Source organism: Rana temporaria, chromosome 6 (genome assembly GCF_905171775.1).
Source record: "Rana temporaria chromosome 6, aRanTem1.1, whole genome shotgun sequence".
Lineage (NCBI taxonomy): Eukaryota > Metazoa > Chordata > Amphibia > Anura > Ranidae > Rana > Rana temporaria.
Window position 1 is genome coordinate 16,686,073 of NC_053494.1, and position 20,965 is coordinate 16,707,037.

Sequence of the window (20,965 nt, forward strand, 5' to 3'; positions counted from 1 at the left end):
TGAGTGACAGGTTATTTACATATCTCATGCACTAGCCTGGAGACGGGCATTATTTTTTTAATTCCCACCCCCACTCCTTTTCTGAAGTCATGTGGTCACTTTTATGGATTTTGACTGGATGTTGGTGATCATAGCAGAATTTAGTGTAAGGAATACACAGGAGAAAATGCACGTTGACAAGGGGAGTGTAGAGGAGGGCGGGGAGTCTACTGACATCACGACTCCACCCACAGAGCTCCAGACAACAGATCTACAGAGGGGAGACATTTGACAGGTAAGGATACATACAGGAGGCATCTACCGTATTTATTGCGGTATAACGCGCTCCCGCGTATACCGCGCACCCCCAAAGTTGCCCCGAATCCTGTGGAAAAAACGTTTTTTTTTGTACTTACAGTTTTGGTGTCTTGCGCGGGGTCTGTCTGCGGCTTCGGGTGTCCTCTTCGTTGGGTCCGGCGTCCTTCTGCGGCTTCGGGTGTCCTCTTCGTCGGGTCCGGCGTCCTTCTGCGGCTTCGGGTGTCCTCTTCGTCGGGTCCGGCGTCCTTCTGCGGCGTCTTTGCGGCGTCCTCCCCGTTAATTTCCCGCGCCGAGTTTGAATACTGCGCCGACATATACCGAGCGCAGTACACTCGTGTATCGTCGGGCAGGCTCGGCAACTCTCGCGCTGACGTCCTGTACGCTCAGGACGTCAGCGCGAGAGGCGCCGAGACTGCCCGAAGATACACGAGTGTACTGCGCTCGGTATATGCCGGCGCAGTATTCAAACTCGTGGCGGGAAAGCGGGTATCGGCGTATACCGCGCACCCACGATTTTGCCCTGATTTTCAGGGCAAAATAGTGCGCGGTATACGCCGATAAATACGGTATATCCTTATAGATCAGCACTATGGCAGGAGCTTAGAAAGGATGAGAGGGGGGTTTACATCCACTTTAACAGATGGTAGTTCTTCCAGTCTCTATGCCCCCTTGTCTCTCACAAGTGAACAATCAGGAGGGATCCTCGTTTCCCCCGAATGTTTGTTCCTAACGAGCCCATTGTAACACGGGTGCCATGTTTGCTTGCTTCTTGGTTCATTTTCCACTCCGGCGTCCATTGCATTTTCCCATCATTGTTCATTTTCACATTACCATGCTGTTAACCCCTTACCTGCCTCTCTATAATTTGATTTTCATTTTTTGTTCATGTATTTTGTTTTAACCCCAAGCACATTTTACATTTGTCACATATTGTTTTGTTTTTGTTTTCTATTTTTTTGCATCTGGCTTCTTTTTTTTTTTTTGGGCTGTCACCACCACACCTCATGCATGCGGATGTGTTTTGGCTTCACCTGCTTGCCGCAGATTCCCGTGGCACAGGCCTCGGACATGGATGACCTAGAGGAATGGCTCGGTACAGATGTGGTGAGATTCTTCTCTGCTCTATGCTGTCTTCTAGATTCGCTCTGTGCTCAAGTAATCGTTCTTAAAGTGGAGGTTCCCCCAAAAAAAAAATTGTTACGATTAGATTGAGGCTCATTTTGTGAAGGGGAATCTGGTGTTTTTTTAAAAACGAAGCAGCACTTACCGTTTTAGAGAGCGATCTTCTCCGCCGCTTCCGGGTATGGGCTGCGGGTCTGGGCGTTCCTTCTTGATTGATAGATTTCCGACGGTCGCATCTATCGCGTCACGATTTTCCGAAAGTAGCCGAACGTCGGTGCGCAGGCGCCGTATAGAGCCGCACCGACGTTCGGCTTCTTTCGGCTACTCGTGACGCGATGTATGCGACCATCGGAAGACTGTCAATCAAGAAGGAACGCCCAGTCCCGAAGACCATACCCGGAAGCGGCGGAGAAGATCGCTCTCTAAAACGGTAAGTACTGCTTCGATTTTAAAAAAAACTAGCCGATTCCCCTAGACAAAATGAGCCTCAATCTAATGTTAATTTTTTTTTTATGGGGGAACCTCCACTTTAATGAATGCTGTGCTTAGGTGTAGTGACTTATAATGTATTTATGATTGGGTGTCGTTTCAGGTAAGGATGTGCCAAGGTGCTCGGCTTTTATTATGCCTTATGCACGCCATACATTTGGCAATTTTGAGGCTTTTCAAAGCTGGACTAAACCGACCTATTTTTTTTCCTGCCAAGGAAGCTGCCATCTTGGCTTTGGTTTGATCTGCAGGTGTCATGGTGCTGCACATGTGATCCGTTATGACCCCAGCCGTTTGGTGGTTTACAGCACAAGCAAATGACAATTACCGTATTTATCAGCGTATACCGCGCATTTTTTCCCCTGAAAATAGGAGGAAAATCACGGGTGCGCGCTATACGTCGATAGTGTACCTTGGGCTGGGAGGGGAAGGAGGGGGACGAGCGCTGCCGAGTGCCGCCAAACGCCACCGGAATTCACAAGCCGTCTCTCCTGTTTACTCGGCTCTAACGTCACACACAGTCCCGCTTCCGCCACCGGCATTGGACCAGTGTTCTATCAATCACAGGAGCTGGTCCAATGCCGATGGTGGAGGCGGGACTGTGTATGTGACTGCCGCCGCATGAACAGGATGACCGGAGATGACGGCTCGATGACTCCACGAGAGAAGGTGAGGCTGCAAATGGGCACATAGACTGCATCTAGGCAAATAAAACTTGGGGGCACATAGACTGGAGCTGGGCACATAGGCTGCATTTAGGCTGGAGCTGGGCACATATAGCTAGATTCAGGTAGAGTTAGGTCGGCTTATCAGTAGATACGCCGACCTAACTCAGAATCTGCGCCGACCTATGTTTAAGTGTATTCTCAAACAGAGATACGCTTAAACATATCTAAGATACGACGGCTTGCGCCGTCCTATCTTAGGTTGCAATATTTCTGCTGGCCGCTAGGTGGCGCTTCCATTGCGGTCGGCGTAGAATATGCAAATCAGTAGATACGCCTATTCACGAACGTACGCCTGGCAGCCGCAGTACATTTACGCCGTTTACGTAAGAGATAGGCCGCCTAAAGTTATTCCATCAAATAGATGGAATAGTAATGTTAAGTATGGCCGCCGTTCCCGCGTCGAAATTCGAAAATTTTACGTCGTTTACGTAAGTCGTCCGTGAATAGGGATTTACGTCGTTTACGTCCACGTCGAAATCAATAGGCCCGTGGGGCGGACGTAGACGCTATGCACACTGGGAAATGTAGGCGCACGGCGCATGCGCAGTTAAAAAAAACCGTCAAAAACGTCAGGTCAAGCCCCATTAACATAAAACACGCCCCCTCAGCTAAATTTGAATTAGGCGCCATTACGCCCGCCCGCTTTAGGCTACGCCGCCGTAACTTGGCAGGCAAGTACATTGTGAATACAGTACTTGCCTAGCTAACTTACGGCGGCGTAGTGTAAATACGATACGCTACGCCACCGCAAAGATGCGGCAATGTACCTGAATCCACCTAATAGGCTGCATTTAGGCTGGAGATGGGGCACATAGGCTGCATTTACTGGACACTGACCACAAAATGTAAAAAAAAAAAAATTCCTGAAACTTCCCTCTGAAATTGGGGTGTGCGTTATACGCTGGCGCGCATTATACGCCGATACATACGGTAGCATTCCCCGTGTTCTGCCGAGCTGGTTCCTCCTATCGATATGGTTCCCTCTTGACTGCGCAGGCGCAATCCGAGCCAACGGAAATCTCCGAGCGGGAACAGCTGTTCGCCAGCTGTAGACGCGCTCGCTCCCGATGCCTGATTATACACGCCGCCGATGCTTGCTAATACACGGCGCTCTATAGCACACGGCGCTCTATACAGCAAGGAGCAGCAAGGGGCGGATGTGATATTGAGCAGTGCTTTTTTGGGGGATGGTTTTCTCAATAATATACACGTCTTACATCCGGCCCTTGCTGTATAGAGCGGCGTGTATAACCAATCAAAAAATCACTGGTCAATATCACATCCGCCCCTTGCTGTATAGAGCGTGTATAATCGGGTATCGGGAGCTACAGATTTCCGTGGCCTCCTACTGCGCATGCGCCGCGCCTGGCCGCACCTGCGCAGTCGAGGCAGGAACCTATTCGATGGAGGAACCAGCTCAACAAGACACCGGCATGCTGGGAATGTAAGACCCCTTTCACACTGGTGCGTTTTTTCAGGTGCTTTGGCGCTAAAAAAGGGGCCTGTAAAGCGCCTGAAAGAAGCCTCATCTGCAATCCCAATATGAAAACCCGAGTGCTTTCACACTGGGGTGCTGCGCTGGCAGGGCGTCAAAAAAAGTCCTGCAAGCAGCTTCTTTGCAGCGCTTTAGGAGCGGTGAATACACCGCTCCTAAAGCGCCCCTGCCCATTGAAATCAATGGGAAGCGCCTGCAAAGCACCTTGTCAGCGGTGCTTTCTGGGCGCTTTTAAACCTTTATTCGGCCACTAGCGGGGGTTATAAGCGCCCTGCTAGCTGGCAGTGTGAAAGGGCTCTAACTTTTTTTTTTTCATAGCTAAGACTAAGCACTAGTTTCAGTGTGAAACGCGTCAGCAGTCGGGTTTTATTTTATGTTGCTGTGACTTGTAGTGCTGTCCTTTTTTTTTTTTTTTTTTTTTTTAATAAAGGCTACAATTTGTTCAGAGTGCGGCTGTCCAGAGACAATCTTTGTTCCTGCTTTGCTAAGTGCATTGCCTGCACCTGAGTTGTCTGCAACGGAGGACATTCACCTGGGTTCCCACCTGGAGCGGCTATTCCCTTATCAAATGACCGTTGCCAGAACTGATCACATGTGCAGCACCATGACACCTGCAGATCAAACCAAAGCCAAGATGAAGGTGTGCAAAGTTTTACGGTTGGGTTCTTGGTGGAGATTGGCCTTTCTGCTCATGATATACCAAGCCAAACACTGTGTAATAGGAAATGTGTGCGACAGGTCCTCTTTATGGAGAGATGCGGGGTCAATAAGACCCCGCATCTCTCCTCCAGGCTGGAAAGAATGAGATCGGTGAAAAAAAATTCACAGATCTGATGATTACTGTTGCTTAGTAACCGCAATCGCGGCTTTGTTTACATACGGGGACCCGGGCGTGACGTCATCACATCGCGCCCCGGGTCCTCTGGTGGTCATAGAGATGACCAGGCATCTCTATGCTTCCTGCGAGCGCCGGTGTAGTGTCACAGTTTGCTGCCTATCCTAGAATGCTCCGGAAGTCACCTGGCGGCCAACTGCGCATGCGCAATGCGATGCGTTCCAATGGATTCACGACAGTACACACCAGCGAACCCGGTGTTCAGGGCGACGTGGATTTAGAGGAAAGTGGCCAATCGGACTCACGTCCTCGCTTCGCTCCGCCTCCTTGCTCTTTTTTTAACATCCTCCAATCCACGGGGATGTTAAGGAAAGAGCCTGGATGCCGACCGAGGTTTCACTGGTGTGTACTGTCGTGAATCCATTGGAACGCATCGCATTTGCGTTTGGAACGCATCGCGCATGCGCAGTTGGCCGCCACGTGACTTCCGGAGCATTCTAGGATAGGCAGCAAACTGTGACAATACACCGGACGATTCGTTCTCCGGGCCCCCGATGGCACGGGAGAGCCCGGAGAAGCACCGGATGGCGGCGGGAGGGGGGGGGGGATGTCCCCTCCCGCCGCCTATAAGAACGATCAAGCGGTGGAACCCCCGCTATGATCATTCTTATGTTGCACAGAATCGCCGGCAGAAGAGAAGGATATCTGAATGATGCCTCTAGCTGCAGGCATCATTCAGATATTCCCCCACAAAGCCCAGGACGTCATATGACGTACACCCAGGGTGGGAGATCCCATCTGTGGACGTCATATGACGTACACCCAGGGTGGGAGATCCCATCTGTGGACGTCATATGACGTACACCCAGGGTGGGAGATCCCATCTGTGGACGTCATATGACGTACACCCAGGGTGGGAGATCCCCTCTGTGGACGTCATATGACGTACACCCAGGGTGGGAGATCCCATGTGTGGACGTCATATGACGTACACCCAGGGTGGGAGATCCCATGTGTGGACGTCATATGACGTACACCCAGGGTGGGAGATCCCCTCTGTGGACGTCATATGACGTACACCCAGGGTGGGAGATCCCCTCTGTGGACGTCATATGACGTACACCCAGGGTGGGAGATCCCCTCTGTGGACGTCATATGACGTACACCCAGGGTGGGAGATCCCATTTGTGGACGTCATATGACGTCCACCCAGGGTGAGAGATCCCATCTGTGGACGTCATATGACGTACACCCAGGGTGGGAGATCCCCTCTGTGGACGTCATATGACGTACACCCAGGGTGGGAGATCCCCTCTGTGGACGTCATATGACAATGGGCCGGTATTGAAGTGGTTAAAGCCTGAAGGACAGAAAACTGGCCCTTTGTTTGCCCCCCCCCTGATGTGTGGCCTGCCTCGATGTCATTGCAAATAGATGGGCTTTTGGCACTACACTCCATTCTGTGTCATTCATACAAAACTCCTATTCCTTTCAAGTTGTCTTTTTATATCACATTGTGTTCTTCAGCCACCTTCATTGTGCGTTTCTCTTTGTTTTTTTTTCTCTAGAAGGGGGATGAGCTGGAGGAAGGAGTGACAAGTGAAGGTAAGTCTTTTTTATGTTTGCAAAAATCATTTTTTATTTTATTTTTTTGCTAGAAAACTACATAGAACTCCCCAAACATTAGATATGTTTTAAAGAAGAGGTCATAGAGAATAAAATGGGAGGGTGTTGGCTATTTGTAGGTCACGCTGTATTTGCGCAAACGCAATTTTTTTGGGAAAACCGTAATTTTAATGCACAAAAAAACACAATATTATATCCAATTTTTTGGGGTAAAACATAAAAGATGATGTTACGCCGAGTAAATGGATACCAAACATGTCACTCTCTTTAAAGGGGTTGTAAAGGTAACATTTTTAAGTAAGGGTTCCCGGCATTGTAGCCTTTCGGGTGCGAGGCCCGCTCCTCTCTCTCTTACTGGCCTGGCGGCTGGGGGAGGGAGGAGAAAGGAGCGCCGCGCTGATCCCCCGGGCTGCGTCCCGGAAGTGGGAAGGGATACCCGTCTTTGTCCCTTTCCCCCCGAAAGGTGCCAATTATGTCACTGGAAGGGGGGGGGGAATCAGATGAGCGGAAGATCCACTTTTGGGTGGAACCCGGGATTTGTGTGGAAAGTTGTCAGAATGTCTGTCCTGGGCGAAACCCTGGATGGAGCCGCCCGAAGGCGCGTGCCTGCTGCACGACAGGGAACCTAATGTGCTTGGTCGGCGGGCACGAGCGCCAGCACGGGAATTTGTGTGTGTGTGTGTGTGTGTGTGTGCAAACACACAAATCCCTGTTCTGTCAGGGGAGAAGAGACAGATCGTTTGTTCCTACCAAGTAGGAACAGCGATATGTCTCCTCCCCCAGTCAGTCCCATCCCCCCACAGTTAGAAACACTAACTAGGGAACACACTTAAAGGGGTTGTAAAGGTATATATTTTTTCCTAAATAGCTTCCTTTACCTTAGTGCAGTCCTCCTTCACTTACCTCATCCTTCCATTTTGCTTTTAAATGTCCTTATTTCTTCTGAGAAATCCTCACTTCCTGTTCTTCTGTCTGTAACTCCACACAGTAATGCAAGGCTTTCTCCCTGGTGTGGAGTGTCGTGCTCGCCCCCTCCCTTGGACTACAGGAGAGTCAGGACGCTCTCTAAGTTGCAGATAGAGAAAGGAGCTGTGTGTTAGTGGGCATCCTTACTCTCCTGTAGTACAAGGGAGGGGACGAGAACGACACTCCACACCAGGGAGAAAGCTGTGTGTTAGTGGGCGTCCTGACTCTCCGGTAGTCCAAGGGGGGGAGAGCACGACACTCCACACCAGGGAGAAAGCCTCACATTACTGTGTGGAGTTACAGACAGAAGAACAGGAAGTGAGGATTTCTCAGAAGAAATAAGGACATTTAATAGCAAAATGGAAGGATGAGGTAAGTGAAGGAGGACTGCACTAAGGTAAAGGAAGCTATTTAGGGAAAAAATAATTGTATTTTTACAACCCCTCTAAACTTGCGCCCACCCATTCCTACTATTACAGTATATAGGAATGACAGGCCTACTTACACTTTACCATTTAAAGAGACTTGGCCACCTTGCCCATTGAGGGACAGAGGCGGGGTTTCTTTAAACCCCGCCCACTACCCCACTTGTATTCACCTTTGCAGCGCTTTAGGAAATGTTGGGAACATGTGACCTCCGTTTATAATGCAGAGCTCCAGCTTAGCGACTTACTACTAGGCCCAAACACAATAATGGAGGGGGGGGGGTGACATCATTGCCCCCAACAAAGTTTGACACCTGGTATTTTGCAGTGCCGTTGACAGAGGAAGGAGCAGCGGGAGATCGCCATGAAGGTGATTATAATTGGCTCAGGGGCCGGGCTTTCTCATTTTCCCCTGAATAGGCAAAAAGGTCTCTTTAAAGTGGTTGTCACCCTCCCACATGAACAAAGCATGTCCCTCCTATAGCGTGTCTCAATTACAGTGCTGCTAAACCCACAACAGTAAAATCAGTCTGTATATACAGTAAAGCACGCTTGTTATACTCTCTGCGGAACCTAAGGGGTTAATCCTCTGTATTGTGTAAAAAAGACTAGTTAATTCTGTCTTCTCTGATCCTCCCCTTCTTCCACCATCTCCAATACATCTGCTGATAGTACAGAGCCTTGGAGTCACTCTGCACATGCTCAGTTGGAGTCACTCTGCACATGCTCAGTTGGAGTCACTCTGCACATGCTCAGTTGGAGTCACTCTGCATATGCTCAGTTGGAGTCACTCTGCACATGCTCAGTTGGAGTCACTCTGCACATGCTCAGTTGGGTGTGTATTGCTAGAGCTTTTTTTTTTATTCTTGGAAGGGTGCATGTGATCAGCACAGGGCCAATCGGCACTCTCCAAACAGAGGGTCAGGGGTCCTTCAGCCTCATAGGACAGTCAAAGCAGAATGAAAACTCCTCGTACAAGCTTTAACCAGTGCTCGGCTGGACACTGATAGAAGTCATAAGACTTTCACATAGGTTGGGCTTGATGGACTTTTGTGTCTTTTTTTCAACCTCACCTACTATATGCTGCTGATATGAAAAAGGTAACGATTTAATAAGACTAAAATAATTGCATTTCCATGTTCTGTGTACGACCAGATACAGTGACTGCAGAGTCCTGGGGAGACCAGATATCGTGAATGCAGAGTCCTGGGGAGACCAGATATAGTGACTGCAGAGTCCTGGGGAGACCAGATATAGTGCATGCAGAGTCCTGGGGAGACCAGATATAGTGCATGCAGAGTCCTGGGGAGACCAGATATAGTGACTGCAGGGTTCTGGGGAGACCAGATATAGTGAATGCAGGCTCCTGGTGAGACCAGATATAGTGAATGCAGGGTCCTGGGGAGACCAGATATAGAGAATGCAGGGTTCTGGGAAGAACAAATATAGTGAATGCAGGGTCCTGGGGAGACCAGATATAGTGACTGCAGGGTCCTGGGGAGACCAGATATAGTGAATGCAGGGTCCTGGGTAGACCAGATATAGTGAGTGCAGGGTCCTGGGGAGACCAGATATAGTGACTGCAGGGTTCTGGGGAGACCAGATATAGTGAATGCAGGCTCCTGGGGAGACCAGATATAGTGACTGCAGGCTCCTGGGGAGACCAGATATAGTGACTGCAGGGTTCTGGGGAGACCAGATATAGTGACTGCAGAGTCCCGGGGAGACCAGATATAGTGACTGCAGGGTCCTGGGGAGACCAGATATAGTGACTGCAGGGTCCTGCGGAGACCAGATATAGTGAATGTATATAGAGTCCTGGGTTTATTAACACTTTAAGAGCACTAAGTGTCATTTCTGCTGCTTCGTTCCTCTGCTATCAGCATAAATCACGTCTGACACGTTTTCCTGACACCAAGAGAAAAAAGGTAACAGGGGAGGGACCTCCAGCACACAATGGTTCAAGAAAGGTTGACCGCACTTCCAAGTTTTGAAGCAGTGATAATTACTTTATTGAAGATAAAAATCCATCAAGATACATCATAAGACATCATGAGACCTCCATGCAGGCATGGCAAGGGTTAACGCGTTTCACAAATCAAGGTTCGCTTGGTCATAATTAAGCGAACCTTGTTTTGTGAAACGCGTTAATCTTGCAATGCTTGCATGGAGGTCTCGTGATGTCTTATGATGGATCTTGATGGATTTTTATCTCCAATAAAGTAATTATCACTGCTTCATACCTGGAAGTGCGGTCAACCTTTCTTGAACCCTTGGCTCTTATTCAGGCTGCGGACTGGGCCTGCACCACACGGTTGAAGGGAGCAATCATTCCCACCTGGAACAGCACAGCTCTGTCTTTGTATCAGTTACCTCTAGCGCACAGCCTGTGATTGACAGCCTCAGCTCTGTTTCTAGGTGCTGTGTGAAGTGGAGTGTGTCCCTTCCCTCCAATCGGCTCTCAGAGCTCCCGTCACTGAGCTCTGCAGTGTGTAATTTCAGCTCTCCGCCCACTTCTCGCAAGTTTTCCTGACACCAAGAGAAAAAGGTGACAGAGGAGGGAATTCTAGCTAATTGACAGCCTCAGCTTTGTTCCTATGCACTGTGTGACCTTCCCTGCAATCGGCTCTCAGGGCTCTCGTCACTGAGCTCTGTAGAGTGTAATTTTCAGCTCCCCGCCCCCTTTTTTCTGCACTCTCAGACAAGCTTACAAAGTCGGCACCTTTGAATGGATGTAGAGGAGAGGGTGCTGCAGATAAACGGTACAACTTATCTAGGAGGATTTGTTTGATCTCTGTGTATCGCCTAAGGTTAGCCACTTCACTGGGTATATGTAAAAGGTTTACAACCACTTTAAGTGTCTTTTTTACCCGTTTAATACCTTCCAGCTATAAAACCGAACTTTTAAATATTTTTTAAATTTCCTTTTTTTTTTTCCTCCCTTAGAATTTGATAAGTTTCTAGAAGAGCGAGCCAAGGCAGCCGAAAGGGTACCGGATCTCCCATCTCCACCCAGCACAGAGCCCGCCGCCGTGGTGGGCAACCCGGCCAACCGAAAGAAACAGGAACGGGTCGACGATACGCTATTCGCATTGTAAATAATTCCCACTTCTGTATAGCGCTCATTGCACTCCCCACCGCCGCACACAGGCGCTCCAATCTGTCCTGTAGCCGCGCACTTAAACTGGGACCATCAGTTCCTCCACACGTAAGCCATTCTTGTGAGATCCAGCACTGTATATAGGAATGCAGCTCATGAGAAACTACCGCTGAACGAGGCAGCCATCTTGCGAAAGGATCCTGCATTTATGTGATTGCCGGCTCATGTTACCTCCGGCCTGCCGTCTTTAGTCTAAAACAAGCCAGTGCTTTGCCAATGAGGATAAAAGAAGCAGGTTTACTTTAATCCCCCACCCTTCTCCAGCATATACTTACCATTACTTTGCTCCCCTGCTGCTCTGATCATGAAATACCCGGTATACTTACCCACCAGTGCTATCACATGGTAGGAGGGGTCGTCCTTAGCCCTGCGTAAGCTATGAGTATCCATGGCTTCCAATGACTAAATTTAATATGGGGGGAGTAAAAGTTTTTATTTTGGGGCACTGACTCAGAAGTTCCGTATCACATGTGGGCGTTACCCTGCATGGTCTGCGTGCAAATACAGGAACTCCCAATTTAATATTTGCATAACTCCTCCCAAGAACCAGCCCACTGCTTTCCTGAATGGATAGGACTGTCCGTGACCCACCCCTTTTGATTCAATGGACTTGAGTTCTTGGACTCATGGAGGCTCCACATCACATGTGGGACTTACCTACCTGCGGTCTGCATGCAAATACAGGAGTCTAGGAACTCCCACTCCTATACTGCTACCCAGCCACCATTGCATTTTAATATTTGCATAACTCCTCCCAAGAACCAGCCTACCGCTTTCCTGAATGGATAGGACTGTCCGTGACCCAGGGCCGTCTTAATAGCATCATGGGCCCCTGGGCAATGTAATGCTCTGGGGCCCCTACAATGATGACAGTGCAGGTAAACAGACATTAAGTAGGTAGGAGGCAGACTGCCTCCCCTGTATATCTATCACTCTCAGTGCCATCATGGGGCAACCAATTTTGGGGCAGCATGGGCTCAAGGACCAGCTGCTTTGGGGGAAGTGCAGGGGCCTCCCATGCAGCTGGGGCCCCTGGGCAGTGCCCTCTCATTAAGACAGCCCTGCCGTGACCCACCCCTTTTGTTTTATTGGACTTGAGTTCTTGGACTCATGGAGGCTCCACATCACATGTGGGAGTTACCTAGGGCGGTCTGCATGCAAATAGTCTGTCTAGGAACTCCCACTCCTATACTGCTACCGAGCCACCATTGAATTTTAATATTTTCATAACTCCTCCCAAGAACCAGCCCACTGCTTCCCTGATTTGAAAGGACTGTCCCTGACCCACCCCTTTGATTCATTGGTCCCGAGTTCTTGGACTCATGGAGGCTCTGCATCACATGTGTGAGTTACCTAGGGCGGTCTGCATGCAAATACAGCCTGTTTAGGAACTCCCACTCCCCCAGATTGATACCCGCCCATTAAGGAAATTGTAAAATTTGCATAACTCCTCCCAAGAACCAGCCCACTGATTCCTTGAATGGATAGAACAGTCCCTGACCTACCACTTTGTTTCATTGGACTTGAGTTCTTGGACTCGTGGAGGCTCAGCATCACGTGGGAGTTACCTAGGGTTGTCTGCATGCAAATACAGCCCGTCTAGGAACTCCCACTCCCCGACTGACACCCAGCCATTGAATTTTAATATTTGCATAACTCCTCCCAAGAACCAGCCCACTGCTTCCCTGAATTGAAAGGACTGTCCCTGACCCACCCATTTGATTCATTGAATCTGAGTTCTAGGACTCATAGAGGCTCAGCATCACATGTGGGAGTTTCTTAGGGTGATATGCATGCAAATACAGCCTGTCTAGGAACTCCCACTTCTCCAGACTGATGCCCGCCCATTATGGAAATTAAAAATTTGCATAACTCCTCCCAAGAACCAGCCCACTGCTTCCCTGAATTGAAAGGACTGTCCCTGACCCACCCCTTTCCTTCATTGGACTTCAGCTATTGGACTCATGGAGGCTCCGCATCACATGTGGGAGTTACCTAGGGCTGTCTGCATGCAAGTACAGCTTTTTAAGAACTCCCACTCCCCTATACTGATGCCCAACACATGGAAGTTTGATATTTGCATATCTCCTCCCCAGGACCAGCCCCCTGCATCCCTGAATGGATAGGAAAGTCCCTGACACACCCCTTTTTATTCATTGGACTTGAGTTATTTTACTCCATGGCGGATCAGCATCACATGTGGGAGTTTCCTAGGGTGGTCTGCATGCAAATACAGCCTGTGTAGGAACTCCGACTCCCCAAGACTGACACCAACCCATCATAGAAATGTAATATTTGCATAACTCCTCCCAAGAGCCAGCCCACTGCTTGCATCGGGGTTGTGGTCTCTTGAGTGGAAGGCTGAGGCCAGGTGCTGTGATGTTTTCAGGAAGCCATGTACAGCACCCTGCCGACCCCTCCCACCAGCCATGATCTACCTGCAGTGCATAACGGAGCATTAAGACCCAGTGATATCACCGGGTCTAAAATAAGGTTTGTAATAAAAACAGACTTAATTTCGAAATGTTATAGTACAGTGGAACCTTGGATTACGAGCATAATGCGTTCCAGGATAATGCTTGTAATCCAAAGCACTTGCATATCAAAGCGAGTTTCCCCATAGAAGTCAATGGAAACGAAAATAATTAGTTCCACATTGACTTCTATGGCATGCAATACCGCATGTGGCCAGAGGTGGGGGGGGAGCCGGAGAGCTTCTGAAAGGTTTGGTGACAGCTCAGCTGAACTCTGAAAGGCTCGGGAACGGAGTATTTCCAAGTTTTTCCCGAACGACTCCGGCGACCCCCACACCTCTGGCCAAATGCGGTACTGCACACTGCTGTGGCTTGAATCCTGCTCATTTTGCGAGACAACCGAGTCAGGATTTAAAAAAAGAAAAATGCTCGTATTGTGAAACGCTTGTTAATCCCGTTACTCGCAATCCAAGGTTTCACTGTACGTTGATTTGGGGGGGAGGAACTGGGAAGGGGGTGGGGGGGGGACGGTGGGAAGCAGATTTAACTTCAGCTTTAATAGGGCAGAGACTAAAGTGCCAAGTAAACGAATCAACAACAACCAATCTGAATTCATCTTTCACTAACGTGACTGCAGCAGTCTGAATTCTGATTGGTTGTTTTGGGTTACTGCACATCATAATTTATCTTCATCCTTCGTTCTTTGTTTTAGTAAGCCCATGTAGGCCCCGTAGATGTCATCCGTTCCTATAGCATTGGCAGGTATTCATCTCGCAATATGGCTGCTTCCTCCAGCGCGTTATCTTCACACTGTCGCGTGTAATCGACAGTTGGTCTTGCGCTTTTTTTTTTATGATTTTATTGGCAATTTGCTCTGATGAGTGACCAGTTCCTGCGGTTAGAGGACAGAGGGGCATTTGGGCTTGAGGCCTGCTCTATAGTATTTTGGCGGTAGTGACCTTCTAGGTGGCGCTCTGCACATTCCTAATTGCTCTTCTTGTAAATGTTCCCTATCTGCACCTCCAGTGTAACTGCAATAGCACTGCATGTCTCATCTCTCTTATGACAGTAGGTCTCTTTTCATATGTATATTTAGAGAGAGAGAGAGAGAGAGAGAGAGAGAAGGCGTAATGTATACCTGAACTGCAATGTTTGCACATCTTTCTTACCTCTCAGCTAATTAAGTTGAACAGTAGAAACAAACAACCGCCCGTCCATATTATGTTCATTTCTGCGCATAGTAGAGTGAAAATTGTTTAAAAAAAAAAGGAGACCTTCACTCGGGATGAGGAATTTTGGGTGGAGGGTCATTGGATGACCTTGTATGCAAAGTTAGGTTTGGGGTTCTTTAGCATGATTCGCTCTTTTGAGGAACCCCTAGCAGCAATCCTCTCATTTCTGTCATTGCTGTGCTGATTAGAGTCATCCCCAATTTACTTCTGGCCAGGGAATCCCCAACTCGGCTAACCCCATAAATGGCCCATGCATTGAATCCATGGTCACATGATATGCTGGGTCCCAGGTCATCTCTCTTCTGGATGTCAACACCTCCACGTGACGTCATGATGAAGGGCAGCAACAAGACCGTTTGGTGGCAGGCCATAGCTGCAGTGGCACACCATTGGACTTTACTCCCACCCCCTTTGGATGACATCATGACTAGGGATGGCAACAAGACCATTTAGTGGCAGGCCCTAGCTGCAGTGGCACACCATTGGACTTTACTCCCACCCCTTTGGATGACATCATGACTAGGGGTGGCAACAAGACCATTTAGTGGCAGGCCCTAGCTGCAGTGGCACACCATCGGACTTTACTCCCACTCCTCTGAATGACATCATGACTAAGAACAGCAACATGACCATTTGGTGGTAGGTCCTAGCTGCAGTGATGCACCGTTGGCCTTTACTACCACCCCTCTGGATGACATCATGACTAAGGGTGGCAACAAGATCATTTGGTAGCAGGCTCTAGCTACAGTGGCCTGCCATCGGACTTTAATCCCACTCCTCTTGATGACGTCATGATGATGGACAGCAACAAGACCATTTTGGTGGCAGGCCCTAGCTGCAGTGGTGCACCATCGGCATTTACTCCAACCCCTCTGGATGACATCATGACTAAGGTTGGCAACAAGACCATTTGGTTGCAGGCCCTAGCTGCAGTGGCACACCATCAGCCTTTGCGCCCCCCTCTGGATGACGTCATGATCATGGACAGCAACAAGACCATTTGGTGGCAGGCCCTAGCTGCAGTGGCACACTATCGGCCTTTACTTCCACCCCTCTGGATGACCTCCTGAATAAGGACAGCAACAAGACCGGTTGGTAGCAGGATAGGCACCTAGCTGAAGTGGCACACCTTCTGCATTTATTCCTACCCCCTTTGGATGACATCATGACAAAGAACGGCAACAAGACCAGTTGTTGGAGTGCTCTAGCCACAATGGTGCATCATCTGCCTTTACTGCCCACCCCTCTGCTCAACATGGCGAGGAAGGGCGGTAACAAGACCAGTCGTTGGCAAGCCCTAGTTGTAGTGTTGCATCATTGATCTTTACTCTCATATCAATGTAAAGCTTTTTTACATATTGATTCAGGGCAAGAAATTACATGAAAATGTTTTTATTTATCGCAGACAGACAACTATGACATATTGCCTATGAATATGTCGTATTTTACTTTGCCATAGGCTCTATTTCACACAGCTCACCAGGCTAACATTAACTGCCTTGCTGAAAATTAAAACTTGATGTTTATAGAGCTGAATAGCTGTAGCTCAGTCTAAAACACACAGCTAATAGAGACTCCTCTCCCAGCTCTGTACAGCTCCATAGAGAGATAGACTGAAAGAAAAAGGCTACTGCCCTTTCTCTATAGAAAACACGGTTGTACCCTGTATTAAATATTGGTAAAAATTGATTCTTATTAAAAAATAATAAAAAAAAGTTGCAGCTGAAAGTAAAAATTTAGTTTGCAGCACTGCAAGATGAAAGTCAGAGCGGTTGAGTTTCTCAGGTGGGCGCACAGGAGACGGAGAGCTTTGGATGGTGATGATCACTAACCAAGAGTAAGCAGTGGGGGGAGGGGCAGTGGCACAAATCTGGGCCCGGATTCACAAAGCATTTACGTCGGAGTATCTCCAGATACGCCGCTGTAATTTCAAATGTGTGCCGTCGCATCTTTGCATCGATTCACAAAGCGAGATACGTCCAAAAACATGGCTTCAACCGTCCGACGTAACTTGCCTACACCGGCGTATCGTGGGCGCATAGTTACGCTGGACGCATTCGGCGTTCCCATTATAAATATGCAAATGACTTAGATACGTACTTGCGCCCGGCGAATTAATATACGCTGTTTACGTAAGGCGTACAACCGGCGTAACTTTACCCCTCATAAAGCAGGTGTAAGTCATGTTAAGGTATGGACGTCGGAGCGACCGTCTAAATTTACGTCGTTTACGTAAGTCGTACGTGAATAGGGCTGTGCGTAAGTTACGTTTACGTCCCAGGCAGTGTTCGACGTATCTTAGGCATTCTAGCCGACGTGATTTTGAGCATGCGCACTAGGATACGTCCACGGACGGCGCATGCGCCGTTCGTTCGGCCCCTCATTTACATGGGGGTCACGGCTCATTGTAATACAACACGCCCACTGCCTTGATAATTTTAATTAGGCGGGCTTACGCCGGCCCGATTACGCTACGCCGCCGTAACTTAGGGCGCAAGTTCTTTTCTGAATCCGGTACTCTCCTCTCTGTTACGGCGGGGTAGCGTATATGAGATGCGATACGCCCGCCGAAAGTTACGCCATTCTTTCTGAATCTGGCCCCTGGAAACTGTTGCTGTTGCTCCTAGCCTATCCGGCAAATAGCACAGCAAGAGGGGGTCAGATCTTAAGAGTATAAACATTGTATTTTTGCAGTTCCTGTATATGTGTGTCAACTGTGTATGTGTCTTGGTTGCTGGAGTTGCTCTATAAATGTAACTAATACCCCAGTCAGCTTCCACCCAAAATGAAATCCTTGGTTTGGAGTGGAGGTCTCCTTTAACCCAACAACTGTCACCACCTGCTGATTTAATTGGGCATTCCTTACCGTACCCACAATCCCCTGTTGCACTGCAGGGAACCTAGATGCATATAATAAAGTGGACACTAACATGAATCTAACATATGTATATTTAACATGGAAGCCATTATTTAAATGGTCATCTTAACCCTTTCTGATGCCATATAATTTTCTGTGCTGGTTTGCACAGCTATGGGGGGGGGGGGGGGGGGGGGATACGAGTTGTCTGTGATATTGCTGCCTATGGATTGTACTTGCAGTTATTTAATTAGGGAAATCACTGCACTGTCTGAATGTAAGCAGCCTGGTCATAGCAAAGACAAGGGATGTATATAAAAACCTGTTCGATGGATTGATATATAGAGAAAGGTGGTGTTGTCCATAACAACCAATCAGTTGAGTAACCTCTATTTATTCTAAATGCACACACGCAGTGTAAGTAAGTGACTTTGTACGTTCGCAGTGATGCTTGCGATTGGCATCGTCACAAGTGACATCCATTCAGTGAAGTTCAAAAACTTGCAAATCTTGGAAAGGAACAGGAAAGATATGATATAGAAGCTAGGATACTGTCCTAGACATGTGCATTCGTTTTCGTTAGAATGCATTTTCGTCCCGAAAATCGAATCTCTCTATATCGAATTTTTACCGCAACGAAAAACGACGAAAATAAAGCATTTTTTATGTCGGATCTTTCGGTTTTCGTTTCTTGCACTTTCGTTATCGTTTGTTAAAACGATAACGAAAGTGCAAGAAACGAAAACCGAAAGATCCGACATAAAAAATGCTTTATTTTCGTTTTCGTTGCGGTAAAAATTCGATATAGAGAGATTCGACATTATAGGGAAAAGATTCGACATCATAGAGAAAAGATTCGACACTATAGAGAAAAGATTCGACATTATAAGAGAAAAGATTCGACACTATAGAAATAATAGATTAGACATTACAGAGAATAGATTTTGATTTATGAGAAAATAGATTCGACATTATAGAGAATAGATTCGACATTATTACTAGTCATACAACATTAGAATTCTTGTAGGCGGAATATTCGAACGGAAATGTACGATTCGACGTTCCGTCGAATATTTTTTGACCATTAGATAGAAACCAACAAAGATTCGACTTTCTGGCGAATATTCTTTTGACCATTCGACAGAAACCAAGTATTATTGGATTTTCGGACGAAAGCTATTCCCCAACGAAAAACAAAATAAATCAAAACGATTTTCGGGAGTAACTAAATAAATTTATTTTCCAAACGAAAACGAAAAAACGAAACAAAATATTCCAGTCTGCACATGTCTACTGTCCTTTGTCTGTCCCTTTTTCTCCTTCTCCCCAGTGGTTCCACCATAGTGGCAGAACACGTCTTCATGGATGAATAGCCGTAGAAGGAGACATCTTTTAAGGGCTGAGATATGGGGACAGTTTCCACCTTGACACTGTCCCACTTCCCCTCTGGAATTCTCATGCTAATGCCGCGTACACACGGTCGGAATTTCTGATGGAAAAAGTCAGACGGATTTTTTTCATCGGATATTCCGACTGTGTGTATGCCCCATTGGACTTTTTCCTTCGGAAATTCCGACAGAGTTAGAAAGAGAACATGTTCTCTTTTTTTTCCAACGGCAAAAAATTCTATCGGAAATTCTGTTGGTCTGTATGGAATTCTGACAGAGAAAAAAAAACGCATGCTAGGAAACAATTCGACGCATGCTCAGAAGCATTGAACTTCATTTTTCTAGGCTCATTGTAGTGTTTTACGTCACCGCGTTTTTGACGGTCGGAATTTGGTGTGTCCGTGTGTATGCAAGACAGCTTGAGCGGAATTCCGTCGGAAAAACCTGTCTGAGTTTATTCCGACAGAAAACCCGATCGTGTGTACAGGGCATAATACTAACCTTTGTCTATGAAGGCTCCACCACCACGCAGGGTTTAGATTCAGGACTCTGATGGATGAACAGAGTGTTGAGTAAGCATAGTAAAGGTAAGTATCCGCGGGTGGCCCTGAATGGGCAACATGACCGTTTCCTTTTGAATAGCTGAAAATTAAGCAGAGCATTATATAAACATTACAGAAGACGCAAACGTGTATATTGGGAACAAGGGGCCAGATTCAGGTAGAAGTGAGGCGGCGTAACGTATCGTAGATACGTTACACCGCCGCAAGTTTTCATCGCAAGTGCCTGATTCACAAAGCACTTGCGATGAAAACTACGCCGGCGGCCTCCGGCGTAAGCCCGCGTAATTTAAATGGGTGTGTGCCATTTAAATTAGGCGCTCTCCCGCGCCAGACCTACTGCGCATGCTCCGTTTTGTAACTCCCGCCGTGCTTTGCGTGAAGTGACATCATTTTTTCGAACGGCGACGCGCGTAGCGTACTTCCGTATTCCCAGATGTGTTACGCAAACGACGTGAAATTTTAAATTTCGACGCGGGAACGACGGCCATACTTTAGACAGCAATACGTTTGCTGACTAAAGTTAAGGCACCCAAAACGACGACTAACTTTGCGACGGGAAACTAGACTAGCGGCGACGTAGCGAACGCGAAAAACTGTTGTGGATCGCCGTAACTCCTAATTGGCAAACCCGACGCTGGTTTACGACGCAAACTCCCCCCAGCGGCGGCCGCGGTACTGCATCCTAAGATCCGACAGTGTAAAACAATTACACCTGTCGGATCTTAGGGAGATCTATGCGTAACTGATTCTATGAATCAGCCCCATAGATACTCTGAGAGATACGACGGAGTATCTGAGATACTCCGTCGTATCTCCTTTGTGAATCTGGGCCAAGGTTTTTTTTGGGCAAAATAGATGGCAACATCTTAGGCAGATTCTGATTGGTCGCTCATGAACAACACCCATCTTTCTATGTGGTTGTATACGGAAATATTTGCCAATGTTCTTTCAAAAGAAGAATCGACTGAATTTCTCTGATAATGTGGTAAATGTACTGCCATTGTACGTAAATTGTGGGTTTCTGTGATTTTAACCTAAAGGGAAATGATTGTGTGTAAAAATGAGATATTAATTCTTGTCTGGCCAATTGAATCGCTGCTACACCGAGAATGACGATGTTACAAAGAGAAAAGCCAGGCTCTTCTTTTTACCCGGCAGCAGATCATTCGAATCAACGCACGTCGCTGCGTCTGTTTACAGAATAACGGGGGAAAACGTTGTCCAGGTTGGATATCCTTTAGAAGTAATGTCTGATATATAAATATTGTAACCTGTGTGATGATATAGTAAGGTCCAAACGAACCACCC

General features: G+C 47.7%; 1 protein-coding gene across 7 annotated transcripts in view; it reads left to right on the plus strand.

The window, feature by feature from the left end:
* Positions 1-12,017, plus strand: part of TOM1L2 (target of myb1 like 2 membrane trafficking protein) — an 85,989-nt gene extending 73,972 nt beyond the window's left edge. For 2 of the 7 annotated variants that reach the window (XM_040356331.1, XM_040356335.1), the window contains 4 exons: positions 1,342-1,401; positions 6,535-6,571; positions 8,312-8,353; positions 10,930-12,017. In XM_040356331.1, the coding sequence (XP_040212265.1) occupies positions 1,342-1,401; positions 6,535-6,571; positions 8,312-8,353; positions 10,930-11,081 (291 nt within the window). In that variant the 3' untranslated portion in view covers positions 11,082-12,017. The remainder of the gene's footprint in view (positions 1-1,341; positions 1,402-6,534; positions 6,572-8,311; positions 8,354-10,929) is intronic. The other 5 variants (XM_040356332.1, XM_040356336.1, XM_040356334.1 and 2 more) reach the window with 3 other exon arrangements.
* The last annotated feature ends 8,948 nt before the right edge of the window (positions 12,018-20,965 follow it).